Source organism: Suricata suricatta, chromosome 1 (genome assembly GCF_006229205.1).
Source record: "Suricata suricatta isolate VVHF042 chromosome 1, meerkat_22Aug2017_6uvM2_HiC, whole genome shotgun sequence".
Taxonomy (NCBI): Eukaryota; Metazoa; Chordata; class Mammalia; order Carnivora; family Herpestidae; genus Suricata; species Suricata suricatta.
In genome coordinates this window covers 32,876,216-32,889,532 of record NC_043700.1, presented here as the reverse complement: position 1 = coordinate 32,889,532, position 13,317 = coordinate 32,876,216, and the positions used below count along the sequence as shown (strand labels likewise).

Genomic DNA, 13,317 nt, shown 5'->3' with positions numbered 1-13,317 from the left:
TATGTCACCACCACCTAATCCCCCTGGACTAATTGGAGAAGATAGGTAGGGTAAAGAGGAGAGAAACTTCCATCTAGTTCGTGGTCCCTTCCAAGAACTTTAAAGCAAAATGGAGAAATGATAAATCATGGCCTCCACCACCTCAAACACATGTAGTCTTGGATGAGGTATAAGGCTCTTAGTCACCAAAACTCCCCTAGGCTTCTTTCTAACCTCTCTCTCTCTCTCACTCACACACACACACACACACACACACACACACACACACAGAGCTGTGATCCACATAAGACCCACCACAAGCTACCAAAGCAAGGGAGGGACAGTCTCTCCCTCCTACTATTAGAGCCTCTACCCACCAGTCAGCCTCTGCCTTTTCTGGTTCTGCTGACCGCATATTCTAAATCACAGACCATCACACAACTGCCCTTTAACCCAACAGGATAATTTGCACCCTTGGAGCCCCCAACACATAAACAGCAGCTCAGGGGGCCTTAATTCAGCAGATTAAGAGGCTCACATTCACTGTCTGCTTCCAAGGGCACAGAACAAAGGTCATTTGGGGGCCCAGGGCCAGAGTAAAGCTCTCTCTGGGCAATGTATGCTTCTGCCCAGAGTTGGATGACCTTTACAGACCAGGCAGCACTGGCTCTCCTGGGGCTAGTCATTAGGACAACTTCCCGGAGCAGCAGGTCACTTGCCTCCAACCTCCAGCTGGCTGGCAAAAATGATGGCAAGAAAAAAAAAATGATAGCAAGGGTGTACATGGGTACATTGCCTGGGGAGTGTAATTTGGCAGTAAGTTTAAGTTGCAAATGTAAATTGGCAAATTATTATATGGCAATTCTATCTGCAGGAATTTATTCTTTAAGAATTTTTTTAATGTTTATTTTTTTTAATTTTTATGCTTTTTTTAAAATTTATTTTTGAGAGACAGAGAGAGACAGTGCAAGCAGGGGAGGGTCATAGAGAGAGAGAGAGGGAGATACAGAATCTGAAGCCAGCTCCAGGCTCTGAGCTAGCTGTCAGCACAGAGCCCAACGTGGGGCCTGAACCCACAAACCAGGAGATCATGACCTGAGCCGAAGTTGGATGCTTAACCAACAGAGACACCCAGGCTCCCCTTTAATGTTTATTTTTGAGAGAGAGAGAGAAACAGAGTGCAAATGGGGGAGGGACAGAGAGAGTGAGAGGGAAACACACACACACACACACACACACACACACACACACACACACAGAATCGGAAGCAGGCTTCAGCACAGAGTCCAATGCCTGGTTCAAACCTACCAACAACCTTGAGAGCATGACCTGAGCTCAAATTGGATGCTTAACCGACTGAGCCACCCAGGTGCCCCTGCAGAAATTTATTCCATAAATATACTTACACACATGTGAAATGACATGTTTCAAGTTATTCACTGCACTATCATCTATTAGTAAAGATTGGAAGTAAATTAGATCTCCATTAGTTTCATAGATTATGGTATAGTTTTATTATGGAATATTAAAAGTGGGAAGCTATTATGTATGTACGGAAAGATCACAGACATATATTGTTAAGTTAAAATAAGCAAGGTGCAGGGCACCTGGGTGACTCAGTCAGTTAAGCATCTGACTCTTGGTTTCAGCTCAGGTCATGGTCTCATGGTTTCATGGGTTCGAGCCCCGTGTCAGGCTCTGTGCAGATGGTGTGGAGCCTGCTTGGGATTGATTCTTCCTCTCTCCCTCTCTCTCTGCCCCTCCCCTGCTCACGCTATCTCTGTCTCTCTCAAAATAAATAAATAAAACTTTAAAAAATTTAAAAAAATAAGCAAGGTGCTGAATAGTGGCATATTCTACTACTATTTGTGTAGAAAAGAAAGGACAAAAAGCACACACACTCGTATTGACTTATTTATGTATCACTGGAAGGATAAGCAAGAGACTGATGGTAGGTACTTGTTAAGGAGCTGAAAACCAGGATGAAGGGAACTTTTTATTAAATGCATTTTGAATATTTTGATGGTTGAATACTGTGAATGCGTACCTGGGACCCCTGGGTGGCTCAGTCAGTTAAGGTGTGACTTTGACTCAGGTCACAATCTCTCGGTTCCTGAGTTTGAGCCCCACGTCAGGCTCTTTGCTGTCATCTTGGAGTCTGCTTTGGATCCTCTGTCTCCCCCTTTCTCTCTCTCCGTCCCTCTCCCTTCCCTCTTTCTCTCTTCTCAAAAATAAAGAAACATAACAGAGTAAATTGAAAAACACAAAAGCAAGAAAAAGAGAATAATCCCACAGGCAAAAGAGGGAGCCCCTTCCCTGTGGGCCTCTGGGGCTGGGGGAGGCCCGACTATGAACAGGAGCAGGAAAGCGTGCCAGGTGCTTCGGCATTGCTTTGCTTGCACATATAAGCCTTTACTGACAGGGCCCTGCAATTCCTCTGCTCACATTCGCCTCTGGTTATTGGCCTAATCAGTCCCCAAACTCAAGCATGCCCATGTGGCTTGGAAAGCTCGTCTTTTTGGAAAATGTAAACATTTTTATGCACTTGGTCAGAATAATGAGGTCACCCCCTGAAGCAATGACATTCTTTGAAGTTGCTTGACTTCCTAGCCCACTTCCCCTACCCTGCCCCCCAACGCTGATGGCCTAGGGAAAAATATTGCTGAACGACACGTATTTGTTTTAGAGATTACGCTTTGAGAATCTTATGACACCTCTTTGAGATCACTGACAACACTCTGGGGGGTTGCAAAATCCAGCTTGGAAGTGAACACTCTGATGATCAGCAATAGGGCACAGCCGAGACTCCAGGCCAAGTGGGGCAGGACTGGGGGTGGAGGGCCCTGAATAGCCTTTCCACCTCCATCCACTGGGCATTTCCATGGATTTGAAGGTCTGCTTGGGGTACTGCACGGGCGTGGAAGGCATTTGCGCCGGGCCACACTGACAAACCCTGCTGTGGGTGAGCTGCTGGGTCCCTGAGAGACAAAACTGGTTCTTTCTCCTCAGGGATAATTTTAGGTCCTCACGTCCCCTTCAGTCTTTCTTACGCCCAACCCCTGGCTCAGCCTCCCAGAGGGATTGCTGAGCCCATACAGCGTTCTTCTGAAATACAGAGCTATTCAAAAGAGACACGTGAGGGTATGGCCCTGGAGGCATTTTCCATGATCATTTTTTCTCCTTTTGTCCCATTTTTACGTGGGTTGAAGCAAGACAGCTCTAGAATCAGGTTGTGACAGAACTTAATAAAGGTGTGATGTCGGGGTGCCTGACAGCACAGAGCCTGCTTAGGATTCTCTCTCTCTCCCAAAGTAAATAAATAAATAAACATTAAAAAAAATAAAGGCATTATATCTTCCTGCCTCTCAACTTGAACCCAAGGGCTTATTTTGCTGCCTCACCCTCACACCTTGCTTGAGAAGACCCAGCTTAGAGGCTGGGAGAGCTTGGCTGGCAGAAACAGCCTGGCATCAGGGTACAGAAAGAGCTTTTGGTTTGTCAGGTGAGGGAGCCTCTAATGAGGCTCTAGGAGAAACTTCTAGAGGCCTTACCAAACTAGGCCTATCCTTCCCCGCACTAGAAGATGCAACGTGTGACTTCCTCAACTGAATGTCTCCTAATCCTTAAAAGTTCATAAATATAACCTTTGAGGAAGGAGAGTGAACTTTTTACCATTGGGCGGATGGAGATGGAAGATTTGTGGATAACTGGGGGATGGGGGGTGTAGTGATGGTGGACAAACCTGAACTGTGAACCATTCATTCCCTTTCAGTATGTCTTTGAAGGATTTTACCATTTTAAATTTTAAATAATTTTATTTTATTTATTTTTTAACTTTTTTTTTTTAAAGAGAAAGAGAGTGCAGGGGAGTGGTAGAGAGAGGGGAAGACACAGAATCCAAAGCAGTCTCCAAGCTCTGAGCTGTCAGCCAGCACAGAGCCCGAGGAAGGGCTCAAACTCACCAACTTTGAGCCACCTAGATGCCCCCAATTTTAAAGAAATTTTAAAAGAAGGGACCCATCTAGAAATTCTCTAGGTGGAAAGGTGTGTGGAAGGGGCAAGGTGCAATGGGAAAGATGATGAAATTGAAACTCAGCATCCTAGGCTACAGGAAGCCAAATCAAAATTCAAATGAGTAGGCAATGATAAAGACTCCAGGAAAATACCAAATTTTTCCACTAACTGAAAAGAACAGTGACAACAAGACAACACAGAACTGGCAGGGCAGAGAAGGTAAACGAAATAGAGGAAGGGAAGGGGGCCACATCTCATCGGAGTGAGGTCTTGGGGAAAGAGAGAAGATACTGGCTGCCCTCTTTGACTTACAGTATTTTAGAGGACACTCAAGTAGGTGCGGTGCTAGTGCGGATCATTTTGTTTGCCCTGGGAGGGTTACCTTTTCTTCTGACAAGGTAGGGTGGTGGTGGTGGTGGTGGTGGTCTCTTCGTTCTTCTTCTGTTAGCGTTCCTGCTGGACCTTCCGGAGGAAATTGGTGCACAGTTCCAGGAAATCAGGGCCAACGGAGTGTTGTACTGAGTGCGTGCGGTGGTCGTGGCAGGAGTGGGCACACGGTGGCAGAGAAGTCCGGGTGTCGCCACTCCAGATATGGTTACAGGAAAACTCAGGCATCCATCTCATTTCCCTCCCCTCCCTCCATTTCCCTTCCTGACGCTGCCCCTTTAAGGGCCTCCACTCCTCCCCACCCCAAGCGGTGGCACCCGGGCGGGCGGGTGTGTGTGGGGGGGTGTGGGAGGCTGAGCGTTCTCACCCCGGTCAACTAGGGAAAATGGCCCAGGTCCGGGGAATCGCTCCCACGCCCCACTGTCCCCGCCCCCGAGCCGGCTGAGCTGGGAGACCCCCTTCTCTTTCTCTCCCTCCCGCCCCACGCGCGCCGCGGGAATGGCTCCGTGGCCTCACGGGAACAGCTCTCTGGCTTCGTGGTCGGATGTCCCTACCCTGACGCCCAATACGGCCAACACGAGTGGGCTGCCGGGGGTGCCGTGGGCAGTGGCATTGGCCGGGGCGCTGTTGGCGCTGGCGGTGCTGGCCACCGTGGGAGGCAACCTGCTGGTCATCGTGGCCATCGCTAGGACGCCGAGACTCCAGACCATGACCAACGTGTTCGTGACCTCTCTGGCCACAGCAGACCTGGTGGTGGGACTCCTGGTAGTGCCGCCGGGGGCCACCTTGGCGCTGACCGGCCGCTGGCCCCTGGGCGCCACTGGCTGCGAGCTGTGGACCTCAGTGGACGTGCTGTGTGTGACGGCCAGCATTGAAACCCTGTGCTCCCTGGCCGTGGACCGCTACCTGGCAGTGACGAACCCGCTGCGCTACGGCGCACTGGTCACCAAACGGCGCGCCCGGGCCGCAGTGGTACTGGTGTGGGTCGTGTCCGCGGCGGTGTCATTTGCGCCTATCATGAGCAAATGGTGGCGCGTGGGAGCCGACGCCGAGGCGCAGCGCTGCCACTCCAACCCGCACTGCTGCGCCTTCGCCTCCAACATACCCTACGCGCTGCTCTCCTCCTCCGTCTCCTTCTACCTTCCGCTTCTTGTGATGCTCTTCGTCTACGCGCGCGTTTTCGTCGTGGCTACGCGCCAACTGCGCCTGCTGCGCGGAGAGCTGGGCCGCTTCCCGCCAGAGGAGTCTCCGCCGGCCGCGTCTCGCTCTCTGTCCCCCGTCCCGGCGGGGCCGTGCGCTTCGCCCTCAGGGGTGCCCTCCTACGGCCGGCGGCCCGCGCGCCTTCTGCCTCTCCGGGAACACCGGGCCCTGCGCACCTTGGGTCTCATCATGGGGACCTTCTCTCTCTGCTGGTTGCCCTTCTTTGTGGCCAATGTGGTGCGCGCCCTCGGGGGCCCCTCTCTGGTTCCCAGCCCGGTTTTCCTGGCCCTTAACTGGCTAGGCTATGCCAACTCTGCCTTTAACCCGCTCATCTACTGCCGCAGCCCCGACTTTCGCAGCGCGTTCCGCCGCCTGCTGTGCCGCTACCGGCGGGAGGAGCGCCGAGCAGCAGCTTCCAGGCCTGGCGGAACCTCTGGCGCCCCTGCGGCGCGGACCAGGCCCGCAGAGTCCAGGCCGTGCCCGCCGCTGGACGGGTAGGTAACCGAGGCCAACCGAAGGCTCAGGATCCGGAAGCATTCGGCGTCTCTTGTGGTCATTTCTCGGAGTTTGGGGCTGGGGCTGGGGAGGACCCTGCAGCGAAAGAAGGGGAGACATGGAATAGGGAACCGAAATGGACCCAGGACACTTTCTTCTCCCACATCCCACCCACCTGCCCCAGGGTTGAAGCAAAGAAAGGCAGAAGATTGTTCTTCACCCCAGTACCCGGGGTGGGAAGTGCCGCCTCGAAATGCCTCTGTATCCTGAGCCTGCCTGGTCAGCGTTAGATTTTTCTAGCCCAGTTCTTTGGCCTCGCATATTTCTCGACACCACTTGGGCTGGCTTTGACTTGCAGAGAAGAGAGGCCCTCCCAAGCTTTAGCCTCAGCTGTGGTTTCTTTGAAAGGTTTGACAGCTGTGGAGGTGAGAATCCACTTTGGGTATGAAGGGTAAACAGGAGTAGGGGAGCCTGTGAGCGCCAGTCTTTTTCCCTGGTAGGAACAGAGCTGGAGATGGGGGTGGGTATTTTGTGGCTGGGTGGAGCCCGGATGCTTTTGTGTGATTACATACATAGGCTTTCCGGGGGCCTTGACTTTTACCCCTGCCCTCTAGTGCCTCTGTTCCCACTCTGTGCCCCTCACCCCACGATATGTTATCTGCATTTTTCAGGGCTTCCTGGGGGAATTTCTTAGGTCCTGAATGACAAGAAACAACTCTGTTGATCCAGAATTTTTGGAAAGCCTCTGGCCTCTGTTTAGAATGAGCCCTGTGGCGTTTACCAGCTGGAAATCTCTGACCTTCACCTGATGACTTGGCCTTGGGGGGGGGGAGGGGCGCTGACGGGCGAGGGAGAATCTTTAGCAAGTGCGTTTCCCCTATCCTCTCTGCCTCTTTCTTTCTGAGAGAAGTTTTCTAAACCCTGGACTTCACCACTACCTCAGCAGCTGAAGTATCCAGCGGCCTGTGATCAGCTGGCCCCTGGAACAGCCGGACTAGCCTCGGTGGGACACCTGTCACCTTGCTCACTTCTGTGCTGTGTGCTTAGGGCAAAGACATCACTCCTCCTTCTATCCCTTGCGCTGCCTAGACCTGATGGACCACTCAGTGCTCCTCACGCTCAGTGGCCGAGGCTGGGAGCAGGAATCTAACAAAGGTGCAGCTTTGGGGTTTTCTCCCTGACCCCATCACTACGGATCTCTAAGTACCGGCCTCCCCAACTTTGGACACAAGACAGCTCTGATCTACCTCACAGCAGTGCCAGAAGGACTCTTCAGGGGTATTGGGGTGGGGGGAGGCTCCAGGATTTATAGGAGGGTGAATCATCAGAACAGATCCCTTCTTTTCCTTTTAACATCAAATTAATAAATATTACTGAATGCAGTTCATCCATTGCTTTCTTTTCTCCATCCCCCACCACCCCCATAATCCACCTACTCCCTTCCTAGAGCTGGTTTTTGACAGATGCAGTAAATTAGGACTAGTCCCTGCCCCCTTCTTCCTAATCCTCATGGAACAAAAAATGAAAAGTCTGTTTGGGTGAAGGGAAGTGAGCTTAAGCCTTTGACACTCCTGCCTTTTTCCACCTTTCCAAATTTTCCGCCTTTTCAAAATTCATGGAACCCAGTTGTGAGTGGGTAGCAAAACCACGCTACCTTAAGACTTGGGTATAGTGCTCAATGGAGGACAGAGTTTGCTGTGCTCAGGATCAGGGCCTCCGGGTGTATGCCAGCTCCGTGCTACAAGCCAACAGTGAATTCCTATGATCCTATTGCTATTGGGAACCAGTTTTGTCTAGTTTTGTACGTGTATGTGCGTCTGGAGGCACAGAGCATCGTCTGTGTTGGGCAGACGTCTTTGGTTATAAATATATTCTGATGCTTCCCTTCCTTCCCATAACCTCTACTTTCCTGGGCTGCAGTAATCAATGTTATCCTCTTGGAATAAAACTGGAGTCACAAGTTTGAGCCAGTTGATAAGATTGTTTCCTTGTTCCAATTCTTATGAACCTTATCAGCAGTTTCCTATGGAAAGAAAATGTCTGCGGTGATCACTGAATCATTTTGCGGATTCTTACTTAAACTCCATAAGCAGAGACTATTGCCCAGGCTGATTTACAGGATGGCCAGGAAATCATCAAATGTTTCATGTGCTGTGCAACAGCAGTATACAATGCACAGGCAAGGTTCGGGAGCTCCGGAGTTGTACAGTTTTGATAAGCCCTGAGGATAATAAGCCCAGTGGATTTCCACATATGGGTGTTCCCTGTGAATTTGACCTGGCCCATGCTGCCTCCTCTTCTCCAGGAGCCCAGGTTTTATTTCTTAGGATGTTTGCATACCAAAGATGACTTTCTCCTTTTTAATCCAGAGCAGCCTGAGATCTCTGGGGTCTGAGGTGTGGGAGGTTTCTTGGCAAGAACTCAACTTTCGAACACTTAGTGGAGAAGGAAGTCTTGCTTCGGCCTGGGGATAAGTCAGAGGGCCTCCTCTCTCCATGTCTGGATATTTTTCCAACATCACTGAGGAAGGTTGTCCAGTCATTCCTGGGCAGGGATGAAGGATGATTTGGGGGGTGGGGGCGGGCAGAGCGTGGGGCTCTGGTTTGTAGAAATGTCCTTGAACATTATCCAAGAGCTCATACTGCGTGAGTCTTGCTCGACACACACCCATGTGCCAGCTGTCAGGCTCCTTTAGAGTGTTTAGACTTGCACTGGGCTGTGGACTCCATCTGCGAATTGTCACCAGTGCATCTGACAGACGGAGAGTCAGCCATTCTGGTCATCTCTCCGGCAACTTGTGGCCAGGTGTCAGGCTAATCGAGATTTACATCTTGGAGGCTGAGCAGGCTGCCTCTCTAGCAGGGCCTGAGCACGGGAACTGTGGAGCACAGACCACCACCCTCTGAAGCTAGAGAGGCGGACACTTACAGACTGATGAGACCCCTGGCCTCACTAGAGTCTGTTAGCTGGAGCTGGGCGGGGGCAGAGATGACAGCACAAAGGGGGCGGAGCCTGACGGAGAGAGGCTGAGGAGTGGCTTTTCCAGAGGTGATTTACCTTCGGTTTCAGGTTTCAGGCGTAGCTGCTAAGGAGCAGGCAGAATCAGGGTAAGGAGGAGGTGGAGAACAGGCTTTCTCAGGACTCTCCCCGTGGTAGATTCTTCCGGGAAACGGTGGTCAGTGCAGGTGGTCAGTGCAGGCTGTCGTCATGGGCAGTCACGGGGCTATAATTCCACACCAGCTCCATTCCTCAACTATTACAGAGTAGAAGCGGCCTCTCTCCTTTCATTCTGGGGGGAGAGGTGAAGGCCATGAAAATTGTTCTCCTTTATGTTTTGATCCTCAAAGCCAGTCATCTGGGCTCCCTCTCAGGCTTGCTGGCTGCATGCATCTGTGTTTGCATATCTATCCAGAGAAGTGGGAACCTGCTCAGCTAATGCTCTCCCTGACCTTATGCGAAAAAGCCCTGGATGTGGTCTACTACAGGACAATTAGTTGAGGCATAGTGTGCAGCTCAGTTAAATTAGCAGAAACTCCAGGAGGCCATTCTAATCTTTCATAGCACATCCTATTATGACATTAAGGAAAAGCAAAATGCTTTCCTTGATTTCCTCATCTATAAAGTAAATGGAGAAAGGTTTGCTTTCTCGCCTCTCTTGCCGTTAGAAGGGGAATGAGGGTGCCTGGGATGGCTAGCTCTCCTAAAGCTCTGTGCTGTTCGAGATAGAACATCGCAGCTTCAGACATTTTTCTACCCAAGGCGAAAATGGTGCTGGGTGCCCCCTGATGGTGATGTACGACAGGTGTGGGCTTTGCAGTGTTGGTCGGTAGAGACCTGGCGCAGGAATGCAGCTTTCAGGAGGCCACAGATGATCAGGGCTGGAAGAAACCTTGCAAATGATTTAGTTCAATCCTTTGATAAAATGGATGAAGAAACTGACCTCTAGAGAGGTGAACTGTGATTAGCCAAGATTACTTTAGTCAGAGAAAGGCGACACTGGTAAACAGCACCAAATTTGGAGCTGGAGAAGCAAGAAAGGGAGGAGGAAGGAAATGGCCATTTATTGAGCATCAGTCAATATCCCAACACTGTAAGAGGTGATGTGCAAATGTTAGGTGAAGTGATAACAGACTGTAGAGTCTCAGAAACCAAATAGCTTCTTTTTTTTTCTAAGTTATTTATTTATTTTGAGTGGCAAGTGGTGGGGGGGAGGGTGCAGAGAGAGAGGGAGAGAATCCCAAGCAGGCTCTGCACTTTCAGCACAGAGCCCAGCACGGGACTCGAACTCACAAACCATGAGATCAGTACCCGAACGGAAATCAAGAATTGAATGCTAACTGACGGAGTCACCCAGGCACCCCAAAATCAGATAACTTCTAATCCAGCCTACCAGACTCCAAATTTCATTTTTCTCCCCTCCACACGTACCGTTAATCAGTTCTATGACAATGAGCAGGTTTCCTGGCATCTCTTACATGTTTGCCTGTGTATCAAATGGACATTTTGTTACGGTTCTACTCTGCTCACACAGACTGGTTTTGAAGACCTTATAAAAGGCGACATATAAACCAGTTTGGAAACTGAAGGGCTCCTCCGTGGTAAGCGGAGTCACTGGAGTAGGGAGCAAGGACTAGTCCCAGGCCTCCTGGCTTTGAACTGTGAATGGCCCAGCTTCTGTAAACAGCCTAGATCTTGGACTTGTCTTTGGCCAGAGTGGGCATGTCCCGCCTGGTGTTTCTTCTGTAGGTTCATCCCTGCTTCAGATTGATACCTCTGGTCTCATGTCCATGCCACTGCTCATCTCTCCCTCTGGCTCCTTTTTCACATTTAGACTCTGGTCTGGCCTGTCTGACATTTTGGTCCTGGTTTGGCTCATCCTTCCATTTCCAACCCAGCATTTATAATAAGCTAATTTTTTTTTAAATTTTAGAGACAGAGGAGGAAGGAGAAGGGCAGAGGGAGAGAGAGAGAGAGAGAGAGAGAGAGAGAGAGAGGATCTTGAGCAGGCCCATACTCAGCATGGAGCCCCATGAAAGGCTTGATCCCACGACCCTGAGATCATGACCTAAGCTGAAATCAAGGGCTGGATGCTCAACTGACTGAGTCATCCAGGTACCCCAATGATCCTTAATTTTAAGAAGGGACAGAAGTTTAGGACACAGAGTGCTTCTGGATGTCAGGGCTTTCTGGTACATTATAATAAAGGCTCATTAGAACGAGGCTGTGAGGAACCAGAAAGGGAGATGTTCAGTTAGTTTGCTAGGGCTGGCATAACAAATTACTTTCCTCATAGTTCTGGAGGTGAGAAGTAAAAAAATCAAGGTATTGCAGGATCATGTTCTCTCTGAAAGTTCTAGGAGAGGAATCCTTGATTGCCTTTTACAGGTTCTCCTGGTTGCTGGCAATCTTTGGCCTCATGTGGCTTGTAGTTGTGTCATTACAACTCCAGAAATGCCTGGGTGGCTCAGTCGGTTAACTGACTTCAGCTCAGGTCATGATCTCTCAGTTCATGAGTTCAAGCCCCGTTTCAGGCTCTGTGCTGACAGCTCAGAGCCTGGAGCCTGCTTTGGATTCTGTGTCTCCCTCTCTGCCTCTCCCCCACTCATGATCTGTCTTTCTCTCTCTCTCAAAAATAAATTAAAAAAAAAAAAAGAAAGAACGCTGCCTCTGTCTTCACACAGCCTCCCCCTGCGTGTCTGTGTCCACATTTCTCTCTTCTTATAAGGAAGAACATGGATGTCCAATTGTGTGGAGTCCCCACTCCCACCACAGACTGCGTATGTTTAAGACTCGCATGTGAGAGGGAAGTAAATCCCGATCTGGTTTAAGCCACAGTTATTTTCGCCCCCCATCCTTTTTAAACAGTAGCTGAATCAAACACACTCATCAGTGCGGGGATGACAAAAGAGGATACACACGAATGGGCATCTGCTGACATTCTGTGATGAACGAGGCTTGGGCTGCCAAGCTGCCCTGCTTTGCCCCCTCCTAGGGCACCTCTCATCTCTGGGAACTGGCCTCTCTGTCGGGTCTGAGTTCGTGTTGCACCTGAGGCCATCAAGTCCACCTCTTTGACATTGATTCGCATGGGGACAATGATCAGTGAGTGTATTAGTTTTCCAGGGATGCATCGACAAATTGCTGTGACCTTGGTGGCTTAAAACAACACAAATTCATTCTCTCATAATTCTGGAGGCCAGAGTCTGAAAGTAAGGTGTCCGTAGGACTGGCTCCTTCTGGCGGCTCTGAGGAAGACTCCATCCCATGCCTCTTTTCTAGATTCTGGTGGCTCTCGAAATTTTTAGCATTCCTTGGCTTGTAGACATATATCACTCCAATTTTTGCCTCTGTCCTCACTTTCTTCCTGTGTCCATATGTGTCTCTTTTCTGTCTCTTATAGGAACACATGCCATCGGATTTGGAGGCTATCCTAATCCAGGATAATCTCATGTCAAGATCCTTATCATAGTTATATCTGCAAAGATGCTCAATCCAAATACAGTCATATTTTGAGAGTCCAAGTTGACCTACATTTGGGGACTACTACTATTCAGCTCACTGCAGTCAGAGACATTTATAAATCCTTTAACTCAGAGTTACGGTCTCAAAGATTATCTTCCACTCCATTCATCCCTCAGGAAAGGGCTGCTCTCTCCAGAGGCTCTTGGACTTTGTGGTAGGCAGAATTCTGAGAACCCCCAAGTACCCATGTCCTTGTATAATTTCCTTCCCTTGATTGTGGGCAGGATCTGTAATTTGTTTCTAATGAATAGAATATGGCAAACGTGATGGGATATCGCTCTTGTGATTATGTTATATTAAGTAGCAGAGGTGAAAGGATTTCAAAGATGAGATTAAGGTCTCTAATCAATTAAAAACATTTTTTTAATGTTTATTTTTGAGAGAGACAGAATGTGAAAAGGGGAAGGGCAGGGAGAGAAGGGGACACAGAATTGGAAGCAGGCTCCAGGCTCTGAGCTGTCAACACAGAGCCTGATGCAGGGCTTAAACTCACAAACTGCGAGATTGTGACCTGAGCCAAAGTCGGATGCTTAGTCAACTGAGCCACCCAGGTACTCCTCTAATCAACTGACTTAAGTTAATCAGAAGGTAGATTGTCCTGGGTGGGCCTGACCTAACCAGGTGAGAGCCCTTTAAAAGAAAGTCAGAGATGGAAAAAGTCAGAATGATACTCTTGTCGGCTCGAAGAAGCTAGTCACTATGGAGTTCCACAACTGCGAG

The 13,317-nt window shown here is 49.7% G+C and overlaps 1 protein-coding gene across 3 annotated transcripts; it reads left to right on the top strand.

The window, feature by feature from the left end:
* The first annotated feature begins 4,878 nt into the window (after nt 1–4,878).
* On the top strand, nt 4,879–13,003 carry ADRB3 (adrenoceptor beta 3). 3 transcript variants are annotated; one of them, XR_003907134.1, is made up of 2 exons: nt 4,879–6,500; nt 7,019–7,410. XR_003907134.1 is itself a non-coding variant. In XM_029936147.1 (2 exons), the coding sequence occupies exons 1-2, from the start codon at nt 4,879–4,881 to the stop codon at nt 12,507–12,509; spliced, it is 1,230 nt and encodes a 409-aa protein (XP_029792007.1). In that variant the 3' UTR covers nt 12,510–13,003. The 3 variants fall into 3 exon arrangements, 2 of the variants coding, with proteins under 2 accessions (XP_029792007.1, XP_029792004.1); XM_029936147.1 differs by lacking the exon at nt 7,019–7,410 and adding an exon at nt 12,476–13,003 and having other exon boundaries at nt 4,879–6,074; XM_029936144.1 differs by having other exon boundaries at nt 4,879–6,074; nt 6,747–7,410.
* The last annotated feature ends 314 nt before the right edge of the window (nt 13,004–13,317 follow it).

What these genes read in the sequence shown, in the direction of transcription:
- ADRB3 (XM_029936147.1), top strand. Translation starts at nt 4,879, where the DNA reads ATGGCTCCGTGGCCTCACGGGAACAGCTCTCTGGCTTCGTGGTCGGAT. An exon ending in CCGTGCCCGCCGCTGGACGG is followed by an intron (nt 6,075 to 12,475) that starts GTAGGTAACCGA and finishes TGTCTCTTATAG; the next exon opens with GAACACATGCCATCGGATTT.